Source organism: Trichinella spiralis (assembly GCF_000181795.1).
Source record: "Trichinella spiralis strain ISS 195 chromosome Unknown Scfld9, whole genome shotgun sequence".
Classification (NCBI taxonomy): Eukaryota; Metazoa; Nematoda; class Enoplea; order Trichinellida; family Trichinellidae; genus Trichinella; species Trichinella spiralis.
Window position 1 is genome coordinate 5,417,932 of NW_003526948.1, and position 25,050 is coordinate 5,442,981.

The window sequence follows — 25,050 nt, forward strand, 5'->3', positions numbered from 1 at the left end:
TGATTTCACCAGTAAACTATTAATTGTTATTCTTAAAAAGCGATACAATGTTGTTTAGCGGAAATGAAAAATCAGATAAAAGCAGCCTGTTTTTAAGTATTGATTCAACAATGATCATTAAGGAATCACGGAAATTAATCAGTTTGCACCATCAACCAGGTAAAATCATTATGAACAGATATCAAAATTTAAGATGAAAGGCACTTTCACTAAATTATTGCGAATTGTAATTTTCAGGCACCATGATCAGCTAAAAATTTCTTTTGAAAAGCGGTCAAGCGTTGGATCATTTCTTCAAAAATATCTGGTGGAGGTAAAATTGTAGTCCTAGAAGAATGCTCGATTATAATATTCGGAGATCATATTTAATTAAGTAAAAACTACCTGAAGTGGAACGTGCCTTCTTTTTGCCCGAAACCACTACCAGGCACAACGCAAATTCCAGTAGATTCGAGCAAATTCATCGCGTAGTAAAAATCAGGCTTCTGACCAAGTGACTGGAATAAACAAGCAAAAATGAAAAAGTTTTTTCATTAAATTCAAATTTAAATTGGCACACTTTTGCTTTTTGAATAGCCTTTTCTGGAAGAAAAAGTCTCGGAAATGCATACATGGCACCTTGCACTGCGTTGCATTTGATCCCTTCGACCGAATTGAATGCGTTTGAAATTTTCGTTGCTTTCTCTTTAAGAGTTTTCAAAATTTCTGTTTTCTCCTGCAAATCAAATGCACAGTTGCACAAATATACATATAGCTAATTTGAAAATAATTGAAAATTTCAACTAACCTTTATAAAAAGTTCATATGATAAATCACCAGGTTTCGGAGGTTGCACTACACAATCCATAACAATCTGGATATTGAAGAAAATTTACCAAAAAATACGATGATCATAACAATGAATGAAAATGCTTAGTACTTGACCAAGAACGGAAGGACAAAGTTTGGCCGATATAGATTTTTTGTACATTGCCAAAATCTCCGGATCCATGTTGACAATTTCAGCATATCCTCCACGTAGACCACATCTAAGAGTAGAACATTTTCATAAGAAACAACTGTCAGTTGAAAGTGATACTCACTCTCCCATGTATCCTTTAGATGAAGAATGAAAACTGGCCAACTCCATGCTGCTGTACGGCGGTCCCATCTCCATGAGAACTTTTTTGAAGGAATGAAATTTGGACTGTGCTTCGTATATGTTGTCTTGATAAACCTTATTTCGAAAAAAAAGAAAAAAAACAATTCGGAAATAGTAATAAAAAGATCACATAGAACAAGGGAAAATGTTGATTACTTCGTCAGCAAATAGAAACAATTTATTTTCATGAGCGAATCGAACAACCTCTTCAATATTTTCTCTCGTAAGAACTTGTCCTAAAAATGTACAGTAATAGATAAATACAAACAATAAAAACAGAAAAAAATCTGTATGAAAAAATCACCTGTCGGATTGCCTGGATTGATGACACAGAGTAGCACTGGGTTACAATGGGCACGGGATTCTTCCAGCGCTCGTTTCAACTCGCCCACGTTCAAACCCCAGTTATTTTCTTCATCGAGGTAATATCCAATCTATTATAACCAACAGACGGACAAACAACAATAATCAGAATAATAACTTTAAGTAGTTGTATTTTTATGTAAATAAAATAATGATCACTGCTTAACACTCACCAAATGCATCCCATACTCAACTACCGTAGCTGAATAAAGAGGATACTGCGGAATTGGTATCATAATCCCGGGCAATTTTCCACTCTGATCACACTTGTTGAACATTTTCAATAAACCCTGAATGAACAGAAATGATCAAATTGAAAAATAAAAAATAAAAGAAAAAACCGACTCGAATCGATTCGGATGCACCATTGGATAAAATAATATTATCCGGATTGCTAGCTATTCCACCGTCTCGTTCGCAAATGTACTTTGCCACATCTTCACGAATCGTCTCAATGCCAACACTAGCACTGTAAGATCCTAAAAATTCATTGTTAAAATATGTAAAAAAAACAAATGTGATATTCTCTTTTCTCTTTCACGTACCAACGCTATGACCACCGCAAGCTGTTAACAAACGTCTGACACGATCTTTGACATCTTGAGGAAACAGATCAGTTTCGAGCAATTTTGGATAAGCGCATCCAGAAACTACCTGAAAAATACACACACATACAGAGAGAGAGAGAGAGAGAGAGAAAGAGAGAAAGACTTGGATAAATGAAATTTAAATATATCCATCTGAAAATTGTACCTGGCGAATGAATGTAACCGGACGTTGGAGCATCGCGTGAGCGTCACCTATGTTGGCTCGAATGACGGTCTTGAAAGGTTTCTCAACGCCCTGCATTGTAAAGAAAAAAAATTGGTCATCTATCTATCTATCTATCTTTATTCCCCATTCATACAAATTTAACAAATTTTACACAACAAACTTGAAAAAAACACCAAAAAAAGAAAACACTGAAAATGATTAAAGTGGAATTTTTCACACAAATACAGTAAGATAATTTTATCAGTGGAAAAAATAATAGAAAAATGAAATTTTTTAATCATCAGTCTGTAAACAGATGAATAAATCTCTGGTCGTGCCTTTCGAGTATACTTGACAAAGACAACTCAATCAAGTCAAGTTTTATGAGATCCAATTTAATATTTGACGTCAATAAAATGCACTAAACTGAAATGCCGAAAACAAATTAAATTTGCAAACAAATCAACTAATAATACTTTGCATGACAAAAAAAACAATAATAAAATAAAAATTAATTTTTTACCTTATTCGGTTGGTAATTTATTTTTATTGAAACTTGAAAATCAATTTCAAATTTACATCAGATAGTTATTGAACTTTTCACTTTGACATGCAACCGTCTATCATCTACCTGTTCGTGTTCGAGTGTGCTTGTTGTTAAGAATTGCAATGTCGGCTTGATTAGTTGTGTGAAAAGTGTATTTTTTTTCCACAACTGCCGATCGGAATGATTTGAAAATTTCAATATACTTGTGATTTAAACATAAAAATTGTAAATTATTACGTTGAAGTTGAAAAGAAAATAAGCGAATAACTTTGGCGAATAAATTAATTGAATTCGAATGATAAAAATTAAATTGTCAAACCTTGCTGAGCTCTTTTTCAATTTCCGTAGCTCTAGTGACCAACGGTCCACGGACCGCATATTCCATTTCCAAAATGTGCGGATTGACGTTGGTCATGTCCAAACACTGATAGTGGTTGTTGTGTTGTTGTTGTTGTTGCATTGCTTTGCCGTTACAGTTGTGGTCAGTTGTGCTAAAGCGGTCGGATTGCAATGTCCAAGTAGAAGTCAAATGGAAAAGTTGACGTCGTATGTTCACTTCAAGAGACCCACTGCAGGTGTGGAACAGCCGCAGCAGTGGCCTTGTCTGCATCGACTGTCGAGTGGCGCTGCAAAAATGCAAACAAAAATATATTCAAAATGCGGTTTGGCAAAAGCCAGTCCCGATCGAGTTCGACCAAGCTGACGGACTGTTAAATGCAAATGAACAAGCAAACAAAATAAGCAAACAAGTAAAGCATAATGGCGGTCTACTGACAACACCTCAATTTCACAATATTTTGCGCAATATTCCACGTGGAATAGTAGTAAATAAGTTTCGCCGGCCAAGTTGCATTGGCTGATTGGTGGTTTTGATTTTGATTGATCGGTCTCAACTTGTTAGTCAACTTTGAGCAGCAAATTTCACCTTTTGCCCATTTATTTACTAATTGAAATCTGCCGAAAAATGGCAATAAATTAAATTTATCAATTTTACTCGGCAGAATTGTGGCTAATTTTTGAAAAAGAAGAAAAATCAACTGTGCAATAATCACCTTCTTCGACATATCAAAGCAACCGAACGGACAAATTGCAATTAAATATCAGAGAAATATTGATTTTGGGAAAAAATTTCCGATAAGCATGAATAAAATGCACGACATGACGTGAAACAGTCTACTTTTTCTTTCTTTGTACATATTTGAATCAGTTTTCAAAAATTTTTTACACACTAGCGAAAAATCCCGTTGGACAGCCAAAAGAAATTTTGTCATTGTTGCACTGTTTGCAAAGCTGAATTATCTTGTTGTTTAGTGTACTTCGTTTGTTTCTTTTTTTGGAAATTTTATTAATTTCCATTAGTCAATCTATACTGGCAGCCGTATAATAATAAGAATAACAGCAGCAGATGGTAGAAAGCATGAAAATTTGTCAAATGAAATTGAATGAATATCGGCAAATTGAAAGAAACTGAACAATGAAAGCTTTTGCTTTTAAAGTTGATCAATGCTAATTAATGCTTGTGAAATGTATATTTTCGATTACGTCAATAGCGACGGAGTCACGATTTGCAAATAGCGAGCAATTAGTTTTGCAATTAAAAATACCAACTTTCGAGTCAATGTTTACTGCTAAGTGTTGTCATTGCGATGTTAAACAATGCTTTGCTTAGTAATTAGAGGAAGAAATTTTAAACCCAATATAAAACCCCTCCCCCAACACACACACTAAATCCAGTTCACCAGAAATGAATTGGTCAAATGTTTAAAAATAAAACTATTGTTAAAGCAACTTTCAAAGCATATTACAACACCTCACCACTGGTAATAAAATTGTTTGCCTGTTTTGGATTGTGTGAGCGTTATTTAGTAACGTGAACAATTTACCCAAACTAGCAAAAGCATTTCAAACTGAAAATTTCTCAGTTCAATATGCTACCGCCAGAATGATAATATAATCACATGGAATGAATTATATTACGGAGTTTTTTTTTATAAAAAATGTTTTTTTCTATTTTACGAGACCAAACTGACGTGGCAGTGTTAGAAAGTTGGAAAGTACAAAAAATGATGTTCAAATATATTTGGAAATTTAACAACACTTGTCTTTCGAAATTTAAACAAAAAAAATAATGCTTTTATAGTGAATTTTCATAAAATTATCTGTCACTGCTGAAAGTACTAAATCTACAGTGATACCGTAACATTGATTTTCAGGATTATAAAAAATTTTTGGTAATCATTTGGCATTTTTGACAAGTATTTTCATGAATGTGTTATACACTGTAATAAAGATGTAAATTTTTGTTTTGAAATATTAATAAAATTTAAACAACTTTAAGTCTATATCGAAACAGATGCTCAATTCTAAATGCCCATTATTGTTCAGTTTATTCAAACATTTAGTCAACACTACTTTAAATGTATGAGAGAAAAAAAATGAAATACCGAATAAAAACTTGTTTGTATGTGTTTGGATGCGAAGAAATTAAATGCGCTGCAAGTGATGAATAAAACATATTCAATTTCTGGTACATTTTGAACAAAAAATGTCTTAATAAATAATCATCAACTGATCACAGCTGTTAACTTGAAACGTGCGTTTAGATCAAAATTAAATTTATAACATCGCTTTGCTTTTCAACATGTTACGTCAAAAACAATCAAATTATATGTTTGCATTACTTTATATCACAATAACAATTTTGAAATATCAACAATAATTTTATGTAATGCATTTTTAAATTTATTCAACGAAATTTAATCGTTCAAAACTTGCATATTTTATGTGTATCATTTTATGTTTATTATTTATGCAAAAAACATCAACTAAAATCTAAAATATTTTAATTTTAGGAAACAAATAAATAAAACGTATTATTATTAAAAAGAAAAAATGATATATATGCATAGAAATAATTTATTCACCTGTGTTAAACAAAACATTTTGTTAGTGGAGAACCGCTATGGAAATTTCAGTCGACTATTCACTCTCTAATTCCACATAAATCAGTCTAGCATTTTAATTGAATAATTGTTGATAAATTTACATATTATTGAAATTATGATTGCAATTTGTTAATGCAAATTTTCGTTAATTCTCACTGTTGCTAGGGAGTGTTGTATTAGTTTCATAGAGTTGTTTTTCAGTTTTATTCAGTTGATTTATTATTATTAAATGGGAATAATAATAATGATGATGATGATAGAGCATTTCTGCACGGCTTGCGTGCAAATAAAAATTGCTTGGCACGCCACTCGACAAAGCACGACGGGAAAGAAAAATACATTCGAACAAGCATAGAGACAAACAAACAGACAGACAGAGACAGACATACGTAGAATTTTGTCGAATCTAACAAATTGAGTGCTAAAAAATATTTTTAAAAACTTTGAATAACAATATGAATTTTCGTTTCAATTGATGAAATAATTGTTGAAATAATAAAAACATACAAATATGTGACGATATTGAATGATGGATGGTATTCTCAGTGAATAAAAATCTACATTTATGCACATATATATATATATATATATATAGGTGTTACTGAGTGCTACTAAAATAAAATTAACAAGACAATAAGACAAAAGACAGTAATCACGACAAAAGATCTCCCTGAATAAATCATTACTTTAAGATTGAAAACAAATTATAAATTATTATTATTATTATTATTAAGACGACATACAGAGAGAAATAATAATTTAAAAAATAAAAACATGCAAATCTCACACATACACAGGCGTGTGTATGTGTGCATGGTATGCAATGTGCGAGTAGTTGTGAATTGATGTTGTTGCTGTTGTTGGTGGTGAAGGTGGTGTTTCTGGTTGGCTTCGTTTGCTTTTGTTGAATAGCATAATTCAAGCAGCCGCAAATGCTTCTTTCGATGTTTCGTTTTCAAAAATAACCTCCGTCCTTCCCTGCACTTGACTAGATTCTGGCTCTTTAACGCAGATCGAGTTCGACCTAGTCTGGCAGATGGATTCCGACCTCGACTGACGCCATTTCAGATAGCTCAACGAAGGCACTGAAAAAGCAAAGATAAGCAACAATGGAGAACAAATTGAAATGAACAAAACAAAAGAAATATATTGATATGCAAATATCATACAATGTCCTTCTCCTTGCAAAAAGAGCAAAATTGCTTCAGTCACTTTTTCCGGCTTTTCTTCCAAAACCAAACCACTAGAGTCGGATACCTTGAATAGAAAGTGATTTCGTTGACTGTTGGTTTTTTCAAGTTTACAAAAGTGATAAATTGAAAAGAAAAAAAATTATGCTTTTTAAAATATTCATATACTTTCATCCAGTTGGATTTGGTCGGATCGAGTTTCGAGTTCAGCTCTACAGTGTCGTTGATGTGCGGCGATCCACTTCCAACTATTTGCAATACGGGACATCTGGAAAAGCAAAGCAATAAGAAAAATAAGTAGAAGAACAAAAACAGGCTAAAAGAAAATATATCTACTCAATGGTGGGTCCTTCACGTCGTATATTCAAATCTGTTCTTCTAAAAATAAAACCAACAGTAATAAATGCATTTTTAAATTAGAATAAAATTCCCATGATCCGGTTGTGATTGATTACCTCAAATAAGACATAATAAACGCGGCCAAATTACGCGGATTATGCAATCGTGAAAAGTACTGCTTGTATGAGCTGACCAAATCGCTCGAATACTGATCCAAATTTCGCCCAAAATGATGCCACATCAAATAATCAATCGTCAATGAAGTCATGCCGCGATTTTTCAAATAATAAATATTCGCCTTCTGATAGCCCCACTCGATCCATCCAGGTGCTGTGCAAACGCAGTTGACTAAAATCAACGCGTCGACACGTTTCGCATTCTTCAGCTGAAATTGCAATATTACTTTCATCATTTGCTTTTTCATCTTTACAAATTCACTTTCAAATATTATGAATATGGAAGAAAACAAAATACATACCGCATAACGAGCTAAAACATTCGCCCCAACTCCAACGCCAAAACCGATGAACGTTTTCAACCTAGAAAATCATTTTTTTAATGTGAGAATACATTTTATCAATAATAAATAAATAAATAAATAAATAAATAAATAAATATACATATTGTTCGACTTGTTTACACATGCAACTAATTACTATATTCAAAAAAAATGGAGAAGAGAATAATAAATAGTTTCCGTCTTGTAATTCAATTGAAATGTTCAACAAAATGGAAAATATTTGCAAAAAATAAAATAATTTCCGTCAAAATCAGTAACAATTTTAGTCTCTTCGCACAGTCAAAATTCTCACCCACCACACCCTCATCTGCTTGCAACTGTTGTTAGCTACTGCAAGTTGAAAACAAACAAACAAACAAAGAAACAAAAAGAAAAAACAACAACAACAAAAGAAAAGGAAAAATCAATTTTAATAATTGATGCGATCAAAACAAACTCTCCGCTTGTCTGAAAATCTAATCGCATCAGAGGAACAAATTTGAAAAAGATTAAAAGCATTTTCAAAAATCAGAAACAGGAGGCAAACAACAAAGGGTGGAATTATAATTATAGCCAGTGACACTGAGCTGATTTATCGCCATCAGTTCAAAAATGACCGAGGAAATTATTGAAATCAAGTGCAACAAATAGAATTATGAACTTTGAAAAAAAACAATAAATTCAATCTTTTTATTATCATAAGCCAGTAAACCAATCCCTGTTGCTATTGGAACATTCTTGCCGTTGAAAAATGTCTCATATTAAAGCTGGCTTCGAATAACTAGTGTATAAAATTATTGAATGCTAATCGCGGCAAAACATTTGCTCACAAACAAACACTTGCCTCGTCCTAAGCTGATGATGCTGAGAAAAAAAGTAAGAATAATTTATTGCCAATTGTATCAGAGCAAAAATATATAAATAATAAAACTAACACAACAACAACATAAAACCCCCTCAATAAACCTCTACCTCCCTCCATCCCTACCCCTCTCAAACTCCCACCCCCTCCAATCCATTTTAATCTTATTTATTACTATTATTACGTCATCGTTTTAATAAATAAAAGTAAACAATTTTTTCTTTCTTTCTGCATTTATTAATTATTCTTATCCATCGTTACTTATTTGGAACTAAAATGAATATACAATGGATGAAATTATTACTAGTATGATTATTATCTTTTTTTTCTATATATATCAACCTCAAATGTGATTTGTGAACACAGCAACCTGCAACAACAGTGCCGTATTATCGAATGAAAGAAAAGCAGCATATTATATTGCGTGAAATAAAACTAGCAACTAGTATTTATACAAAGAATGATTCAATTCACAATTTGCTTACTTGAAATGATCAACCACATTTTCGACCACAACGGCCAGCTCGTCCATTGTGGGATAAATATAGCTGAAAATTAAAAAGGAAATAAATATACAATGCTCAGTTGTGGAAATTTGTTTTAGTATTATTATTATTATTATTATTAGTTTTTAAATTTTAAACCAACTTCTCAGGCAATGGTTCAGCATCTTCCTCTTGGCCTGGTGCGTTGATGTGGTAGACGCAAAATTTTTCACTAATTACCGACATCTCGCTGAAGTGGAAAAAGCTTTGAAAACAAGGATTGGCTAAAATATTTAAAAAAAAACAGATGAATTTATTGCAAAACAGACAAATCGCCGCCACCGCCTACCGCTCAACCCCAAATCGTGAAACGTCACAATAGCCGGTTTCTTGCCGTCGCCAACTACATACACGCTCACCTTCCCAAATGCTGTATCCACCCGGACCTGACCGGAAAGAGAAATATTAAAAATTAATAATAAATATCTATTTGGCACTTTCACCTCTTCATAATCTTTGTGCGATTCAACTCCGGTAATAAGCAGAGTCGCTGGTGACAATTCCAATTTGCCCAATTCAACGTCGTCCATATTTTTCTCTATTGGAAGCAAAATTCACTGAAACAAAAGAAAATTTATTTTTCAAATAAAACTGTCCAAATTAATACTCAAATATTAAAATAATAAATTGCGACGGTTGTCTCATTTCAATTTGATACAAAAAATTGCATTATAAAAACGAAGAATAATATTGCAAAAAGTTTGAATGCGTTTGCTTAGTTGTGTTGTGCTGTTCTTTTTTTTCGTCCTCTCTTCCAATGCAATAAATATAATAATGTTGAAGAAAAAGTGGTGTGAAGAACAAAAATCATTCACAATCAAGTTGGCTGTTTCCAATTGGTGGTCAACCAGTAGAGGGAAGCGATGGAAAAAGCAATAAATCTTCAATTCGTCATTGTTATTTGTCTCAAGTTTATTACTTACCCGAAAATTAGCTAACAATAAAACACTGGAAGAAGAAGAAGAAAGAAAAGGAAAAAATCTATATCTGAAACATAGCATATACACTTAACAAACAGGGGTTGTCGCTCAATTAAATACATCAAAATATAGTGATAATAATTATAATAATGAAGGAGAAAAACAAAATTAATAATAAATCACTGCTTGTCGCAGCTGCTCAAAGAAGATTAACTTCAAGCTGATGATGGATAAATAAGAAAGAATATCATATAAATAGGATAGAGGAATGGAAAAAATTTCTGCGTCGCGTTGCGTTACCGAACATGGCGTAAATGAGAGGGGGAACAATTATAAAAAAAGGCAAGTGATTTTGCCCTAACAAGTCGTGAAAGAATAGATATATTAGCGTGCAGACGCGACCGGCGATTGGTCAGAAAATAAGCCCGGCACGTTGACAAAAACAACAAGCCTGTCCAATATTGATCCTCAAGCTGACAAAAATGACCCAACGCGGCGATATATATATATATATATATATATATATATATACAATTTAGCTTCGCCTGGTGGAAGAGAAACATACAACCCGCTGAATGTGATCAAGTGAACAACAGCTTGGTGGAATTTTAAAAAATATTCCCAAATTATCCATCCAAAGCAGAATCTTCCACCCAATCTCAACCCTGTACATAATACATAATATAATGGTGCTTAAATTTAAATACGAAAGAGAAAGAATGAAAAAAAACAATCCACAAATAAAGTTATTTTGTTTCTCATTACCCTCCGTAAAAAATACATAAAAAACGATAACAAAAGCACACTTGCTTTTGGTTGAAGAACAAGGGTCAGAGGAGGAGGTGGAGGAGGCTGGATCGAAATCAGATCGCAGTTCAAAGCTGCAAGCAATTAAACAAGGCAATGTGGAAAAAGAGAAGCACGCGTCTGGCTTGGTCGGGAGGAAATTTGCAAAAATTTATCGACCAAATTGGCCAGTCAAACGCGAACAAGTAGCAATTTTCGATTTTTGCAATATGCACAAACCAAATTCGTAAAGCAGAAACAACAGAGAACAGAACACCCGCCCGCCGTTGGAGCCATTGTGAGGGAAATAGCTGAAGCACAGAACACAGAACAGAAGCTGTGTTAGCGTAGATAATATTCAAAAATTGGTGCTTAAATGAACAGAACAATGAAAACCGACCGTTTTCCAATTATACCCCTCTCTGCTTCCTTCTTCAAAATCAACACGTCAAATTTAATTAAACAATGAATTACCATTTGCCAAGCAATTGCTTCGAAATCGAAACCATAAAAAATGTGCTATACTTGTATATATATATATATATATATATATTGAACAAAATAATACTACTAAAAGAAATAAATCACTTGAGGGGAAATTGAAAATTCTTTTCACGACTACAAACAAATTCTCTCTCTCTCTTTCTCTCTCCAAGCACAATAATAATTTAATATAAATTTTGCCCTTTTTGTCAAACGAACAATCCTGATCAAATTCGCGAGCATTAATTAACAAAAGCAACATTAATTGCTATTATTCTTGATAAAAGTTGAAAAAAATTGATTTACAAATTTGCAACTCGGTAAATTGAACCAACTAATCAAATCACGTACATACAAATATTATACAGACATCTCGTTGTGCACGAATGTATATCTTTATCTTTGATCGGATCATTTTTCATATTTTTATGAAGTGAATAAAAAACCAGAAAGAATATCAATCGTAAAGAAAAGCAACCCCAAATTATGAAAAATACACTTGTCCAAAAGTGTAATTCAACAGATATTGCGTTCGAAAAAATGAAGAAAAAAAATTGAAGAACAATTCATCAACCATGATGGATGGATGGTTTGGATGTTTTTTCAATATGTGAAAATTGAATTTTGAAATATCTCACATTTTGCAAATAAATATGGTTGTTGGCAGCACAGCGACAGCGGTGACTGAATTCGAAATTGGAATGGAAAAAAATTAATCAGCTAAACGATTATAAATATATGAAAATTATCGTATAAATTCTCTGTCAACAGTAGAGAAAAATACAAACCAACCCAAACCAAGCCGAGTGCAGAAAAGATTATTCAAAGACTGAGAGGGAGGGGGGCATTTTCATAAATGGAAAATTAACGCAAGTAAGTACATATGTGTATATATATACATGGCGCACGGGCGTAACGAAGGTAACGGTTCCAACTGAATAAATTACAGGTCGGTTAATTGATCAATAAATTTCGAACACGACCAAGCGGAAGATGCGAATCATTTGCACTGTAATGATAAAAAAGAAAAGATATAAAATAAAGTCCCCAAAAACGCAAGCGGGCAATAATGGAAGTGGTAATGAATGGACAATTTGGTCAAATGATATCGGCCGTGGGTGGGGTGCGTGCATTTTCACAGCGGACAATTGAATTCCAAAAGTGACAACTATTGTGATTTGACCAACAAAGATGACCAAGAACATTAACATCACAATAATAAAACATCAAACTTGGATAAAGATTAATAATGATAATGATAATAAATAAAAATCAATCAACCAATCAATCAGTACACTTCACCTCAACATTGGAAAAGCAAGCAACAGCACAAGCAGCGTAAGATAAGCGGATAGAAGCAGAAAGCAGCATGGCTGTTTAGGAGAAAGTAAAGCGCTCGCCCACTTAATGGCACTGGTCCACCGTCAAACAAGCAAAACTTGGGACCAATTTAGCAATTTCCCTTCCGCGTTGCCAACAGCCGCTACACAGCTGCAAGCGAGATGTCAAAAACCAAACAAGAGATCATCATTCACCAGTGCTGAAAGTGAAAGTTACAAATGCTCATATCAGAACAACAACAACAACAACAACAACATTTGAATGGAAAACAATGCTTGACTTATAGACAACAAATCTACACTCCGTAAAGCATGTACGTACTGCAAAAATGCTCCCCAATCCCATTTTCTATCCTTAACAACAACTAATAAATTATACTGCTTAAAAAAATTAAAATATGCCAAACTTATCCTCAGGTAAAATTTTCTTTTGCAAAATGCAATTTCTCCACTTGGTCTAAATTGAATTCAACACCGAAAGGAAAGCAACGCGTGGAATAAATAACATCAGTGACGTCGTCATTATTATTATGATGAAAATTTTCACGTCAACGAAAACTTCATCACACCAATAAATAAATAAATAAATAAACAAATAAATAACACACGTGCGCGCATGTTGTTCATGCATGGGAATTGAGAAAACCAACCAAATCAAAAAAATAACAACAACAACATCACGTTATTCCCATTTCCATCATCACTGAGTAGGGTGGTCTGGGATGACAAATTGGCAAGCTTTTAGCGGCTTGACTTTTAAATTCAAACGAGACAATTTGTCACCGGCTTGCAAACACACAAGTGCAAACGAAAGAGCAGATGCGGCCGGAAATTTTGGACGGTGGGAAAAAATCTGCCGTTCTCGTCGTCGATTCTGCTTCTCAACATTCTGCGCTTCACGTCCCAAGCTGAGAAGCAGGCAAGCTAACAAACAAAACAAACAAGTCGACACAAAACGCCATCGAAACATTCTGAAACGCAATCTCATATTTTCCAAATGGCAACTTATTTCAATTTTTTTCTTCGTCTTTCGCCATTCCATGTTTTTTTCTTGTTCTCCTCTCGCCTGCTTTATAAGCAGATCTGTTGTAGTATATTATAAGCAATGATGAAAACGATTGCGTGGAAAAATGTCCATTCAATTCCATTTCAATGAACACAATTCTCTTAACACCAATTCATTTAACAAAAAATCATTGCATTATATATTTGGGAAAAAAAGAAGTTATATACGAACAAATGATTTCATTTAATAATAATAATCATGCTGATGAAGTTTGGTGAAAATGAACAACAAAGAAAATCAAGTAAAAAATTTTCAAATCATAAAATGAATTGAGCTGTTTTTCAATGGAAAATGCTTTTTTTCAATCTCAAATTATGCGCAATCGACTTTTTCTCATTCGCGTGACTCACCGTGAACAAGCAAGAAGAACAAATCAATCGAACAAACACAAATCTACACCGTAATGCGATGTTACTTTTTGCAAAAATATTACAATTATTATTAGCATCGATGGTTTGACAGGAGATGAGAAATAACAAATCTATTCGCTGAATTGAACTGCATCACATACGAAAACAATTTACTCGATTGGTGTAGTTTGAAATTTTTTTTTATACCTTTTGCATCTTCTTTTTATATTCATTTCAAATTAATCACAATTTACAATTTTAATAATAGAAATGAAAAAAAACCTCAGTTTTCTTAAAAAAAATAATTCTGCCCTGAACTGAAAAAGCATAATAAATAGATATAGATTGGCTTAGGAGTCAGTCAATCGGTCGATATACATGTCCACGCACAAGTATCCACATAACAATGTGAAATCAAAAAAGAAATCCCCTCTTATAATGACATTTTTCCTATCATCAATATCATGCATCGATAACTATGGAAAAAATTAAACAGTTGTTTAAATAAAAATGAATACGAAAGTTTCAAATTTTCGCAGCCCGCGGAGAATTGACGCGTCCGTTTGCACCGTTTCAAAGCGGACACAAATCAAAATTATGCCTTCTCCAAATTTCTCAACTCTGAATCATCTCGCATCATTATGACAGAATCGAAAAGTGAAAAGAATAAAAAAAACCATCCATTATTGTCAGTCGAGGATCAACAACGCTAGCGTTGTCTTCGACGGATTTACCAGATGCAGAGTCTGTTGGGAAAAGTTTCGAAACCAGTTGGTAAATAAGCGCGATTGATGCCAGTAGCAATGAATGAGAAAAAACAAAACCGCAAGCCACGAAAGTATACTTCTCTGCTCGACCACAACGAACACCTAATTTTACAATGCCAACCAAAGAGATTACCAAATTGTTCATTGTGCACCACCATTAACCATAATCAATCAATACCTGCTCATCTAGTTCTTACTGTACAACTATCCTAATTCCATGTTGCAATGTGCAAGTGAAAATGTGAATGATAGGAGAATAGAAATCTTTGCAATGTGTTCATAATAAATAATACTTTACTAAAGATCAACTCCCTTTTTTGAAACTTCAATGCTATCTTAATGAAGAATTCATTGAAGAAGGGCTAGTTTATAAATTTAATTACCGATCCTTTACAATAATCAAATTCTTATTTGGATAAATGAAACAACATGCTCACGACTATCAATACCTAATCAAAAGTAATTTGACGAAAAAGCAAAAAAAGTATTATGTTAAAGCATGTGAAAAAATGCTATATTAAATTTATCGACTTACACACATAAAATGCAAATTCCTCGGTGAAATGACTTATTCTTGTATATGCGAACAATATACCTAAAAAAACACGAAATTTAGCATTTGCAATAATGCCACTATTTTCGGTTGACCTTGATTGCTTCTGATGAAATACTTTACTGTCTAGATATAACACTCTTGGAATAAAATTTATCTTTTAAATAAAGTTTAAAAATTTAATAAATGAATTAAAAAATAATACTACTGAATTTACAATTACAATTATACTACACTTTATTGAACAATACAAAACATTTTCCACAGACTTATAAATATAAACGAATTGTTAAAATAAAATTTAAAACATGAAAACAAAAACAGTATTTTTTAATACCTCAAAATTCTGGTAAAATGAAACAAACTGAATAACGTCGTTTCCCGTTATAATAGACAACAACAAAGAAAACAGGCCAACGCTGTCAAATAAACGTCAACAAAATTTGTCCACATTCGCTGAATACCCGCCATCCTAATTTACTTTACTGTATTACAGTATGAAGTTCATTATCCTATTAAAAAATTACGAACGTTTTATGATAATAAAAAATTAAAATAATTTTCTTAAACAATTACCAAATAAAAAATTAAAAAAGCAAAAAACGAAACTTATGATTATGAATTACTATATATAGATGAATTTTAAAGTGTAAAGAAAAGGCATGGATCAAAAATTTGAAATTTTGAAATTGTATTTTTAGAGAATACTTCTATGAATTGATTAAAATAGTGCACAATCAGTAAGTGGCATGGTTTTACCGTTAACCCTTTGATGGATTGTTGGCGTGTAGCCCACCCCAGGGGGTTTTCTTTTCGTCGCATTCTGTCAATTTTCATTTTTATAGTACTGTACTCAAGTTTGTAATTTGTTTCACGAATTTTAAAAAACTAAGGCCACACAAAGAAAAAAAAAGAAAAATGACGATTTTTTAACGAAAAATTTGTCGCATTTTTTGCCAATAAAAGGCTTTAAAATTATTAAAATTGAAAAACTTTGATACCATCATGTACAGCATTCTTCGTACTATCCAATAAAACAAATTTCATAAAAATTGAACATACTTCCAGCTTTTTACACGTGCTTTTCTAAAGTGGGGTGGGCCACACCCCAACAATCCGACAACGTACCTAACGCCAACAATCCATCAAAGAGCCAAGAAAGCATCTAAAAATGTGTAGTATCGTGTATTTTTGATTTTTTGCATTACATTCTTGACACAAAAGTTTTCAAATTGTCAATGTTTTATTGGAAATATTTAATTTTCATTTTAATTCATCACGTAGTAAAAGCAATTTAAGATTTACCCTGAAATTTCATTGTAAACATTATTGTTAGCGGCAAAACCGTCCTCGCCTGTGAGCTAGTGGATTGCAATTTTTATTCGGCGGTAGGTCAAATCAACAATGACCACTTAACAGCAATCCGACTCACGTTCGCTTCTGAACGCGACACAAAGCAGGATAAGCCGGTAGAAACACAGACTTTATTGAACGAACGTGCAACACAATAAATGAACGCACACGAAACATGGGAAAGTAGATAAATGAATTTAAAAATAAATTAATTTCATAAAAAAATAAATCATTGTACATTCACTTGACAATTAATAACGCAATAATCATTAAAAAATATATGCTATTATTCAATTTATATTTTAAAAAATTACAATATTATAAATTATATATAAAGAAATGCGCATGGATGTATTTCAAACTCTGCATGTCAAAATAAATTATCGAATTTGTCCAAAGGAGGTAAAAATCGAAGCCCGAGCATCAGCTAAATCTTCTTCGCGCTGCTTCCTATTTTTCTCGATAGCCATTTCCTTCGCCTCGCACTGCTTACAGTGGTGAGATTTGCACAGCATATCTAACACTTTGGTTATTTCCAAAGGATACATATCACACAGAGTGAACTCAATACGACTCAAGGATATGTGAGCGCCCGGAAGCACCGGACAGCCTTTTCCAATCATGCATTTACATTGTTTCTTATCTTTCTTTGCCTTCTCTTCAGTTGCCATATTCACTCCTAAACAACGCATTGTAAACAAGAACAAACATCAGACTTACCATTTGACCTCCTCCAAGAAAAAAAATTAAATTACCATGATATATATAAATCAGTAAATAACGACAATGTTACTACAAACAACATGCCGAAATAAGATATAAGTACAACTAAAACTGTTAACTGTACATGCAATTTGCAAAGAAGTATTATTAATAAATGAAAAATGTATATAAAGTATTAAACATCACTCCAAAAGCAGAATAAGTTAAAATAAGAATATAAGCTAGGTGCACAAAAGTTCCATTTATAAATAAAACAGTATATAGAACAGAAGTTGCAAAAATAAGACAAAAAGAACAACAAATGTGACGTGTAATAATAGTAACAGTGATAATAATTTAAAATGCAGATTAATTTATTGGCATACTGTAGTTTATTATAAATCTTTTCTTACTGGCACAAGAGTTTTATTCTTCGATTAATTTAAAGTATTATATGAGCAGTGCATAATGTATTGGGGAAGTATTATGTATTATTAGAAACGAAAATCAAAGATATATCAATGTAATACAGTATCCTACAGTAACGTGACAATCAAGAGCCAATAATGGGATGCGTTCTTGCATACACATCAATCTAGCAGTAAATCATATTTTCCTTCTGTTGGAAATGAATGTTCTAACTTTACGACAATAAATGGCATCTCTGATGACCTGAAAACTTACCATTCAATTATGTAGTGAAAAACAGTTGTAATGTTCATTAAATATTAATATTTTTAATAAGTATTGTAAAATACAATGTATACTAACAGTCTAAAAATTTCTTGTTAAAACAGTTACACTTCTGATAGCACATACGTATGTGGGAGAGACAACATAGAAAATATTGAATATTATAATCAACAAAAACTTTTCTCAGTTATAGAAGTCTTGATAAAATGAGTAACGTGAAATTACTAAATGCGTTTATAGTTATAACATCGCTTAACTCATCCTTTACTTTTGCATCTTTGGGATCAAGTCTTTTTCTGAAGTAAGTTAAAAATGCATGTAATAATGAATCATTGACATTTCTGTAATATCAAATGGCCAATGTATTGTTTTGGACGTAACCAATGGATTAGGTTATTACTTCACAATACTCAAGAAGTGTTGATTATGTGCATGCAGTTTCTGCCATGCGTTTTAAATAAATTATCTACATGTATTTCATGTATTATGATTACAAAATTTTATATAAATTCAGTAATCTGCATGAATAATTCTGAAGTATTTAACATATTACTGCTTATGTGCACATCATGCATTTTATTTCTTTTTTACATCAGCTGAGATTTTTTTTTAGCTTCAGAGACTGCTTTTCATTCAGATTTTAATATTCAATCAATTTGGGAAATCATGTGTACAGTATGAAATTTGCAGGTTTAAGGTTTCAATTTGTTTGATTTTAGCATAAGATCGGAAATTTTACCATCATAAAAAACCTTACATTGAATATTATGCTAACAAACTGAATTATTTGCAGATAATTCAAGTGTTTTTTCAATCTGTTTCAGATGTTGAAAACATGAGTTGATTGTCACATCTGCTACAGTATGTATATGATGCAATTATTTGATTGTTATCGTATCATGATTGAATTTATGATTTTTGTATACTGTTTTATTTTTATCGAAGTGTCAGTAAGACTTTACACAACAAAAATTTCATTTTATATAATTTCATATATGTTTATGTAAGTTATACATAGTTACGATTTATATACAAACATTGGCGTTGATGCAGGGAACATCCAGTGTGGGAGAGGGGCGGATACAAGGACATAGTGTGTTTCTGAGCTGCAGATAAAACTTTAAAGTCTTCGATCAATATAAACATTGTTTTTGAATAATACATTATGGTTTTTAGAACGAATATTGTCGATAATATTGTCTATGTTGCTTATCATATTCTCATTCATCACATGGCAATCATTTAACTAAATGCAAAAAAACTTGCTGAAACCAGTCATCAATAGTTATTTCAGTGAAAAAAATTATTCAGTGACCACTAGGGGGGGGGGTGGAGGCGGCCGCCCAAATCGTTCCTCCCCCCTATATTCATGCTGCTGTATACAAATAAGACAGTCATGACACAATATACTATTTCAAGTATATTGCCATTTAGTAATATGCATTCTTGTTTTATGAAAAACGTTCACGTTTGACAGCACTGCTCATAATACTGACTCCCCTAATGTGTTTTGCAAAATCTTAGAATGTTGGATTGCAGTAATTCAAAGAGTTCCTACAGTTTATCTTTCTTGAAAAGGTTCATTATTGAATGATAACCTTTTTAATTTATTTTCATTTTATTTTTAATTTAAAGCCTTTTATTTTATGATATGAAGATTACTTGCCTGAATTTGCATTCTCTTATGTACTATTGAAAAATTTTTCAAGGAATGATAATAAACTATATATTTCACTTTAATGATTATACAATTTTAATAGGGAGCTTGATGCAGTGAATATTACTGTTGACATGGAAACATTTTATGACTCTTTCAATATTGCTATGGATATAGATGAAACTGTAACGTTAGACAAAGTGCAAAATTACATACAGAACGTTCACCTGCAGTTTTGGCATTCACCTCACATATTTATGCAGTTTCAACATTTTTTAAAACTATTTTACACACAACAGTATGGAAATAAAATGTGAGTAATACATTTCAATATGATTTATGTTTTATTTGGTTTTTAGACTCTCAGCCTTTAATTTCGCTAAGCAACTGCTAGCAATGTTTATGGGATATCCGTTTTTGACAGCTGGAATACCTGATTTGTTGCCGAAAGGATATCAACTACATGAAACAGAAAAGTATATTTTTTTCATATATCCTAACGGTCAGATACAGCCTATTTCAAAGGTATGACAACATACTGAGCGTATCTTTTTCAGAAGATTAATAAAAATACTTTTAGAAATATATTGTGGATCCATAAGATTTAACAAAATCAAAGCAACATGAAGAATACATCTTGATAAAAATGAGACACAAATTAACAAGTGTGAAGTTTATTCTCAAAGAGTATGATTCGTACATTAATAAAAAAAATCTTAAATCAATACAGCTGGTTGCTTATACACTAAAATTAAAGACGCCTTACTATTCAGAATAGAAAACTGCAATGTTAACAAATAAAGCTGAAAAATAATAAACGAAATAAAAAAGTTGTTTCAAGTAGTTAATCTGACATCCGCTTAGCGAAGAGTTATTTCGCTTACCATGTTCTCCACCCCATCGGTAGATATTAATACCGACATAAATATCAACATCAGTTCCGAGCTCTGTGACGCAGTCCAGCAAAAGTTCACATCATAACCAACGTCATCCAGCGACCTCAGGCAACAACGCGTCGATCGCGAAAGACGACCAATCGGTGCAACGGCGAATTCGCATACGCAAGGAAAGTCGTCACTCCCTGAAACAGCAAACGTGAACACAGATTCCCTTTAAGAAGGACGACATGGAGTGAATCGAAATTCATATTATGATTGATACCTAATAATCAATAGTACGATGCACTACGGCAGTTGTTGACATGATAAATATTTTTATTTATTTATTTTTATTTGTCATAAATATTCCGAGTTGAAAGATTTAAATTTTTGAATGATCACGTAGTAAATTGTAATAGTTAAAGTCAAATTTGAAATTGACGAAGTTGTGTCGAAGAATGCAGTACGTAATCGTTGTACAGCACATTTTCTTTCAAAACAGAATGTCGGGTTTTTGTAAAATTTGAATTTATTCAAATAAATAATTCACAACGACTGCAGATGCTTTGCTTGTGTTTGTGAGTTCCTATATATGTCTATATTAATTAATTAATATATATATTCAAATTGGGGACAGTGGAAAAGAGAAAGAGGAAGGGCGAGTTAGAAAAATCATGATACTTTTGGAAGAAAAAGATGTATTCAGTTTGGTATTAAAAAGCATGTTGCGCAGTACAGTGCAGCGTAAAAGCAAAATTAACATGAACATTGTAAATTAATTTATTATAAAAAATTTTTGTCATCATCACTGTTATATTATTACAAAGAAAATTAGTCTAAATTAGAAATTAGTCTGAACTTATCTTTGAACCATTCATAATCAATGCTATCTTTATATGTAAGAGACAGCAGCTTCCTGTAAATCTGGTAAGCAGCTTCTGGTTTCCTACCAATCAACATCTCTGGTGTCATATTCCATTTTTTCATTGCCACAACTTCTTCATCATCATCTCCTGCCCATGGCAGTTCTCCAGAGCTGATTTCCAAGAAAGTATAAAACATACTCAAAAGGTCGTCGTGACGACCATATGGCTCTCTTTTGTGCACATTTGGAGAGGCATATCTCAAAGTGCCTACAAAGCGAATTTTGCTTTTTTTTTCTAATTCATCATTATTTTCTATTTTTTTAGCAACTCCAAAATCTATAATGCAAATGCGGGGCAGATTTGCAGCATTTTTCAATACGAAATTTCCGGGCTTTACATCCCGGTGTAAATAACCCGCATTGTGGACTTCTTCCAATGCTTCAACAAAATTGTAGCCAAACTCTGCCGCCACTGGTAAGGGAAATTTGTTTCCTGGTGCACGTTGTAGCAGGTTGAGCACACTTTCACCGGCAACTTCCATCAGCAGATAATTGTAATTATTCTCATCGCCAGATCCTAGATATTGCAATACATGACTATTTCCTTGCATGTTCTTCAATATTTCAGCCTCTTTTTGAACTGTCGAAAAATTTCTTCTCTTTACTTCAATTTTGATTGCTACTTGGATTTTATTTTTGCAATCATATGCCTCATATACCGCACCGAATCCGCCATCGCCCAACTTTTTGATGATTTCAAAACGTTGGAAAAGACGTGTTTTCGTTTTCAGATTTCTCACGTTGCCGCCATCCATGTTGAACAGTTTGTTGAAATGAATCCAAATTTTTATATGAAGCTTCACATTAATAAGTTCTGCTTTTAAAGTTTCCATTTTAAACATGTTATAAATATATAAATTGTTTAAATTTAAAGTCTTGATGCTTTAATGCTAACAAATTGTTTGATACACGTGGATGGGATGGGATTAATATATTTTCATTCACTACCACGTTTCATTCTAGGTTGATAGAAAATCAATCAGTTTTTTTTACAATACTTCATTTGAAACCTCATAGACTGATAGTTCACACATACTAGAATCGAGTAGTACTATGGTTTAATTTTTGAATAAACAAAGTAATACAGCTATGAGATCTGACTGAACACATCAGCAAGCAGGCAAACTTCAAATAATTTAATCATATAAAGATGGAAAATACACAATTATATTCCATTCAGTTACTGTCGTTTCTTGTGTTGCATTCTGTTTCATATTAGAGCTGTGATTTCAAATTCATTTCTGTATATTAAATAAATAATTAAATGAAACTGTTATTTGCATTTTAAAACTTTTTGTATTTTCATTGCCATTGATCACTTTATTTCAAAACATTCACCGCGTGGAATACAATCATTAATTTTGAATAAGCAGTTTGAGTAATATTAAGTAATTAATTAGTCGGTAAATGAACAACATTTTTCATTTATGTAGATGAGAATGGCAAAACAAGATTTCTGTAACGTCTCTTTATTTCGAAACGAATATATATATGTATGTACGTATGTATGTATATGTGTATATAAATATAAATAAATAAATAAATAAATATATTTATTTATTTATAGGTAAAGATCGCGCAACATATCTTGTCACAGTGGCTTCAGAATGACAACTTGCGATCAGATGACAACAATCATTCCGTCCTTCTGGTCGAGGGCAACCTGTTCACGAACATGCCAGTATGGGCGTATCGCTGCTGTGAGATGTGGCGTATAATGTAGCTTTATTCAGTTAAAATGACAGCACTATAACGGGTAGTTAAAGACCGATCAACAAGCGACGTGCGCGCGTAAACAGAAAACAGGTTTGCTGTTGAATTTGAATTACCGCATTAGAATTAGGTTATTTAAAATCAGGTAAGTAAGATATGAGTAGTTACAGTAATATTCGTTGGCGTATTAATAAGTACAACATGGAATAATTACAGCATGAGATTCCCTTTATCGTTCGGGAAGCCGCTTAATATCATTTTCCGCAAGATTTCACTTCAGGGTCGATTGCTCAGGCTTGGTTTGTGCCTGGGTTGCCTCGGATGACGTTGGTCAAGATTGAATTACAGCTGAAATTTTGTGAGCTGCGTCACGGGGCTCTCCTCCTCTTCTTGTTTCAATGAGTATTTCCAACGCTGATTTCATCGCTAGATCTTTCCTGGCGATGTTCCGATAACGTAGTCACGGTTATTGCGTTATGGCACTCCGTGTTGACTGACCATTTCTTGGTGATTGGATGCTGCACTATGACTTGAGAATGAATTTCCAACTGTGCCTGTTCTTTTGTGCACAGCTTAAAATAGAGCTGCCTCTATTTTACCATTTCTTTTTCTCTTCTTAAGCGCAGCTGTCTGTTCGCCATTCAGTGGTGAAGGTTCTTTCGTGCATGGGCAGACTATCCTGAATTGGTCGGTATAAGGCCAGCATTGCAATAATGAATCCGTTCGATTGCGGACGATACGGTAACGGTGCCACATGCTGATTGCCACATTTTGCTTGGGTCAAAATTTCTCTAAATTCAGCTCTGGAACAAGGTGGGCAGGCTATTGTCCGACCAAATCTTGATTGGTGCACCGAACGTGTTGAAAAAGAATCGCACAGCGTCATTAACGTGAAGAGCACTGTTGCGATTTTTAAGCAGTGGAGCAACATATCTCGTCTCACTGCCTTCGGAATGACAACAATCATTCCGCCCTTCTGGTCGATGGAAAACTGTTCACGAACGTGCCAGAATGGGCGTATCGCTGCTGTGAGGTTCCCTTTATCGTTCGGGAAGCCGCTTAAGATCATTTGCCGCAGGTCTTCCATTTCAGGGTCGATTGCCGAGGCCGGGTTTGGTCTTTTCCATCGTTGCTTCAGTTTTTTTGCTTTTTGACTTGTCGATGGAGCGGGAAAGCGCTACCTTTGCCATGACTGATAAAAGTCCTTCTGCCAGCTCATCGGCTGTCGTTGCTTCGTCGATCGTCGATCTGCTTGGCGCGTTTGCGTCGGTGTTTTCTTTTCAGGGTATCCATTTTGCCGTAAATGCATATAGCGGCATTTTGAAATGCAAGCGTAGCAGACGTACGTTGTCTTGTCTGTCCAGCACGTAATCGTTTGCAATTGGCACCATCTGACTGTCAGTAATAGCAACGAACGAAGTCCCTCGATGAATTGTCGATATTTTCGCATCGTGATCCAATCTGCACCATGTGCCACTGACTCGGTTCGTCCTTCCGGCTTAGGACGAAGCCTAGACCATGGAGAAGAGAAGCATTCACGTGTAATGCTGTTCGGCGTGACGAGTGATAAAACGCCAAATTTAGGACAGATGTTAATTTTCATCGTTCTTCTTGAAAACTTGTCTGGTGCTGTGCTGTCCATTACCAAACTGTGCTATTCTTCAGAGGGGTTTCAAAGGG

The 25,050-nt window shown here is 33.3% G+C and overlaps 9 protein-coding genes across 9 annotated transcripts; 2 read left to right on the forward strand and 7 right to left on the reverse strand.

Moving 5' to 3' along the window:
• Positions 1–233: 233 nt before the first annotated feature.
• On the reverse strand, positions 234–3,657 carry Tsp_11214 (aminotransferase, classes I and II superfamily). Its single transcript, XM_003372136.1, has 14 exons — positions 3,596–3,657; positions 3,124–3,430; positions 2,258–2,347; positions 2,050–2,158; positions 1,850–1,983; positions 1,678–1,794; positions 1,446–1,575; positions 1,298–1,377; positions 1,079–1,206; positions 920–1,028; positions 788–853; positions 560–754; positions 385–497; positions 234–327 (listed from the first exon to the last, which is right to left on the reverse strand). The coding sequence occupies exons 1-14, from the start codon at positions 3,655–3,657 to the stop codon at positions 234–236; spliced, it is 1,734 nt and encodes a 577-aa protein (XP_003372184.1).
• Positions 3,658–6,667: 3,010 nt separating this feature from the next.
• Positions 6,668–9,171, reverse strand: Tsp_11213 (putative Ndr family protein). The gene is made up of 5 exons (XM_003372137.1): positions 9,125–9,171; positions 7,757–7,817; positions 7,395–7,663; positions 7,108–7,207; positions 6,668–7,006 (listed from the first exon to the last, which is right to left on the reverse strand). The coding sequence occupies exons 1-5, from the start codon at positions 9,169–9,171 to the stop codon at positions 6,668–6,670; spliced, it is 816 nt and encodes a 271-aa protein (XP_003372185.1).
• A 4,242-nt stretch (positions 9,172–13,413) lies between these two features.
• Positions 13,414–13,755, reverse strand: Tsp_11212 (hypothetical protein). Its single transcript, XM_003372138.1, has one exon. It carries the CDS (start codon positions 13,753–13,755, stop codon positions 13,414–13,416), a length of 342 nt encoding a protein of 113 aa, XP_003372186.1.
• A 969-nt stretch (positions 13,756–14,724) lies between these two features.
• Positions 14,725–16,286, reverse strand: Tsp_11211 (hypothetical protein). The gene is made up of 4 exons (XM_003372139.1): positions 16,209–16,286; positions 15,492–15,606; positions 14,807–14,998; positions 14,725–14,750 (listed from the first exon to the last, which is right to left on the reverse strand). Exons 1-4 carry the CDS (start codon positions 16,284–16,286, stop codon positions 14,725–14,727), a joined length of 411 nt encoding a protein of 136 aa, XP_003372187.1.
• An 896-nt stretch (positions 16,287–17,182) lies between these two features.
• Tsp_11210 (conserved hypothetical protein) lies at positions 17,183–17,494 on the reverse strand. The gene has a single exon (XM_003372140.1). The coding sequence runs from the start codon at positions 17,492–17,494 to the stop codon at positions 17,183–17,185; it is 312 nt and encodes a 103-aa protein (XP_003372188.1).
• Positions 17,495–18,403: 909 nt separating this feature from the next.
• On the forward strand, positions 18,404–20,455 carry Tsp_11209 (conserved hypothetical protein). The gene is made up of 4 exons (XM_003372141.1): positions 18,404–18,498; positions 19,958–20,167; positions 20,214–20,379; positions 20,435–20,455. The coding sequence occupies exons 1-4, from the start codon at positions 18,404–18,406 to the stop codon at positions 20,453–20,455; spliced, it is 492 nt and encodes a 163-aa protein (XP_003372189.1).
• Positions 20,456–21,563: 1,108 nt separating this feature from the next.
• Positions 21,564–22,412, reverse strand: Tsp_11208 (Tau-tubulin kinase 1). Its single transcript, XM_003372142.1, has 2 exons — positions 22,013–22,412; positions 21,564–21,865 (listed from the first exon to the last, which is right to left on the reverse strand). The coding sequence occupies exons 1-2, from the start codon at positions 22,410–22,412 to the stop codon at positions 21,564–21,566; spliced, it is 702 nt and encodes a 233-aa protein (XP_003372190.1).
• A 1,671-nt stretch (positions 22,413–24,083) lies between these two features.
• Positions 24,084–24,524, forward strand: Tsp_11207 (conserved hypothetical protein). The gene is made up of 2 exons (XM_003372143.1): positions 24,084–24,111; positions 24,172–24,524. The coding sequence occupies exons 1-2, from the start codon at positions 24,084–24,086 to the stop codon at positions 24,522–24,524; spliced, it is 381 nt and encodes a 126-aa protein (XP_003372191.1).
• Positions 24,525–24,547: 23 nt separating this feature from the next.
• On the reverse strand, positions 24,548–25,012 carry Tsp_11206 (hypothetical protein). Its single transcript, XM_003372144.1, has one exon. It carries the CDS (start codon positions 25,010–25,012, stop codon positions 24,548–24,550), a length of 465 nt encoding a protein of 154 aa, XP_003372192.1.
• Between the last annotated feature and the right edge of the window lie 38 nt (positions 25,013–25,050).

Coding starts and splice junctions, on each gene's coding strand:
- Tsp_11214 (XM_003372136.1), bottom strand. CDS start 3,657: ATGCAACTTGGCCGGCGAAACTTATTTACTACTATTCCACGTGGAATA. Junction 3,431..3,595: donor GGAATATTGCGCAAAATATT/GTGAAATTGAGG, acceptor GCATTTTTGCAG/CGCCACTCGACAGTCGATGC. Junction 1,378..1,445: donor CAATCCAGGCAATCCGACAG/GTGATTTTTTCA, acceptor GTACATTTTTAG/GACAAGTTCTTACGAGAGAA.
- Tsp_11213 (XM_003372137.1), bottom strand. CDS start 9,171: ATGGACGAGCTGGCCGTTGTGGTCGAAAATGTGGTTGATCATTTCAA. Junction 7,818..9,124: donor AATGTGGTTGATCATTTCAA/GTAAGCAAATTG, acceptor ATGATTTTCTAG/GTTGAAAACGTTCATCGGTT. Junction 7,208..7,394: donor TTTATTATGTCTTATTTGAG/GTAATCAATCAC, acceptor TTGCTTTTCCAG/ATGTCCCGTATTGCAAATAG.
- Tsp_11212 (XM_003372138.1), bottom strand. CDS start 13,755: ATGGAATGGCGAAAGACGAAGAAAAAAATTGAAATAAGTTGCCATTTG.
- Tsp_11211 (XM_003372139.1), bottom strand. CDS start 16,286: ATGAAAATTGACAGAATGCGACGAAAAGAAAACCCCCTGGGGTGGGCT. Junction 14,999..15,491: donor TAAATTTCGTGTTTTTTTAG/GTATATTGTTCG, acceptor TTGTAAAATTAG/GTGTTCGTTGTGGTCGAGCA. Junction 14,751..14,806: donor TCGACTGACAATAATGGATG/GTTTTTTTTATT, acceptor GAGATGATTCAG/AGTTGAGAAATTTGGAGAAG.
- Tsp_11210 (XM_003372140.1), bottom strand. CDS start 17,494: ATGCGTTGTTTAGGAGTGAATATGGCAACTGAAGAGAAGGCAAAGAAA.
- Tsp_11209 (XM_003372141.1), top strand. CDS start 18,404: ATGAGTAACGTGAAATTACTAAATGCGTTTATAGTTATAACATCGCTT. Junction 18,499..19,957: donor GGATCAAGTCTTTTTCTGAA/GTAAGTTAAAAA, acceptor CAATTTTAATAG/GGAGCTTGATGCAGTGAATA. Junction 20,380..20,434: donor AGATACAGCCTATTTCAAAG/GTATGACAACAT, acceptor AAATACTTTTAG/AAATATATTGTGGATCCATA.
- Tsp_11208 (XM_003372142.1), bottom strand. CDS start 22,412: ATGGATGGCGGCAACGTGAGAAATCTGAAAACGAAAACACGTCTTTTC. Junction 21,866..22,012: donor GGAAGAAGTCCACAATGCGG/GTTATTTACACC, acceptor TTCGCTTTGTAG/GCACTTTGAGATATGCCTCT.
- Tsp_11207 (XM_003372143.1), top strand. CDS start 24,084: ATGAATCCGTTCGATTGCGGACGATACG. Junction 24,112..24,171: donor GTTCGATTGCGGACGATACG/GTAACGGTGCCA, acceptor CTCTAAATTCAG/CTCTGGAACAAGGTGGGCAG.
- Tsp_11206 (XM_003372144.1), bottom strand. CDS start 25,012: ATGGACAGCACAGCACCAGACAAGTTTTCAAGAAGAACGATGAAAATT.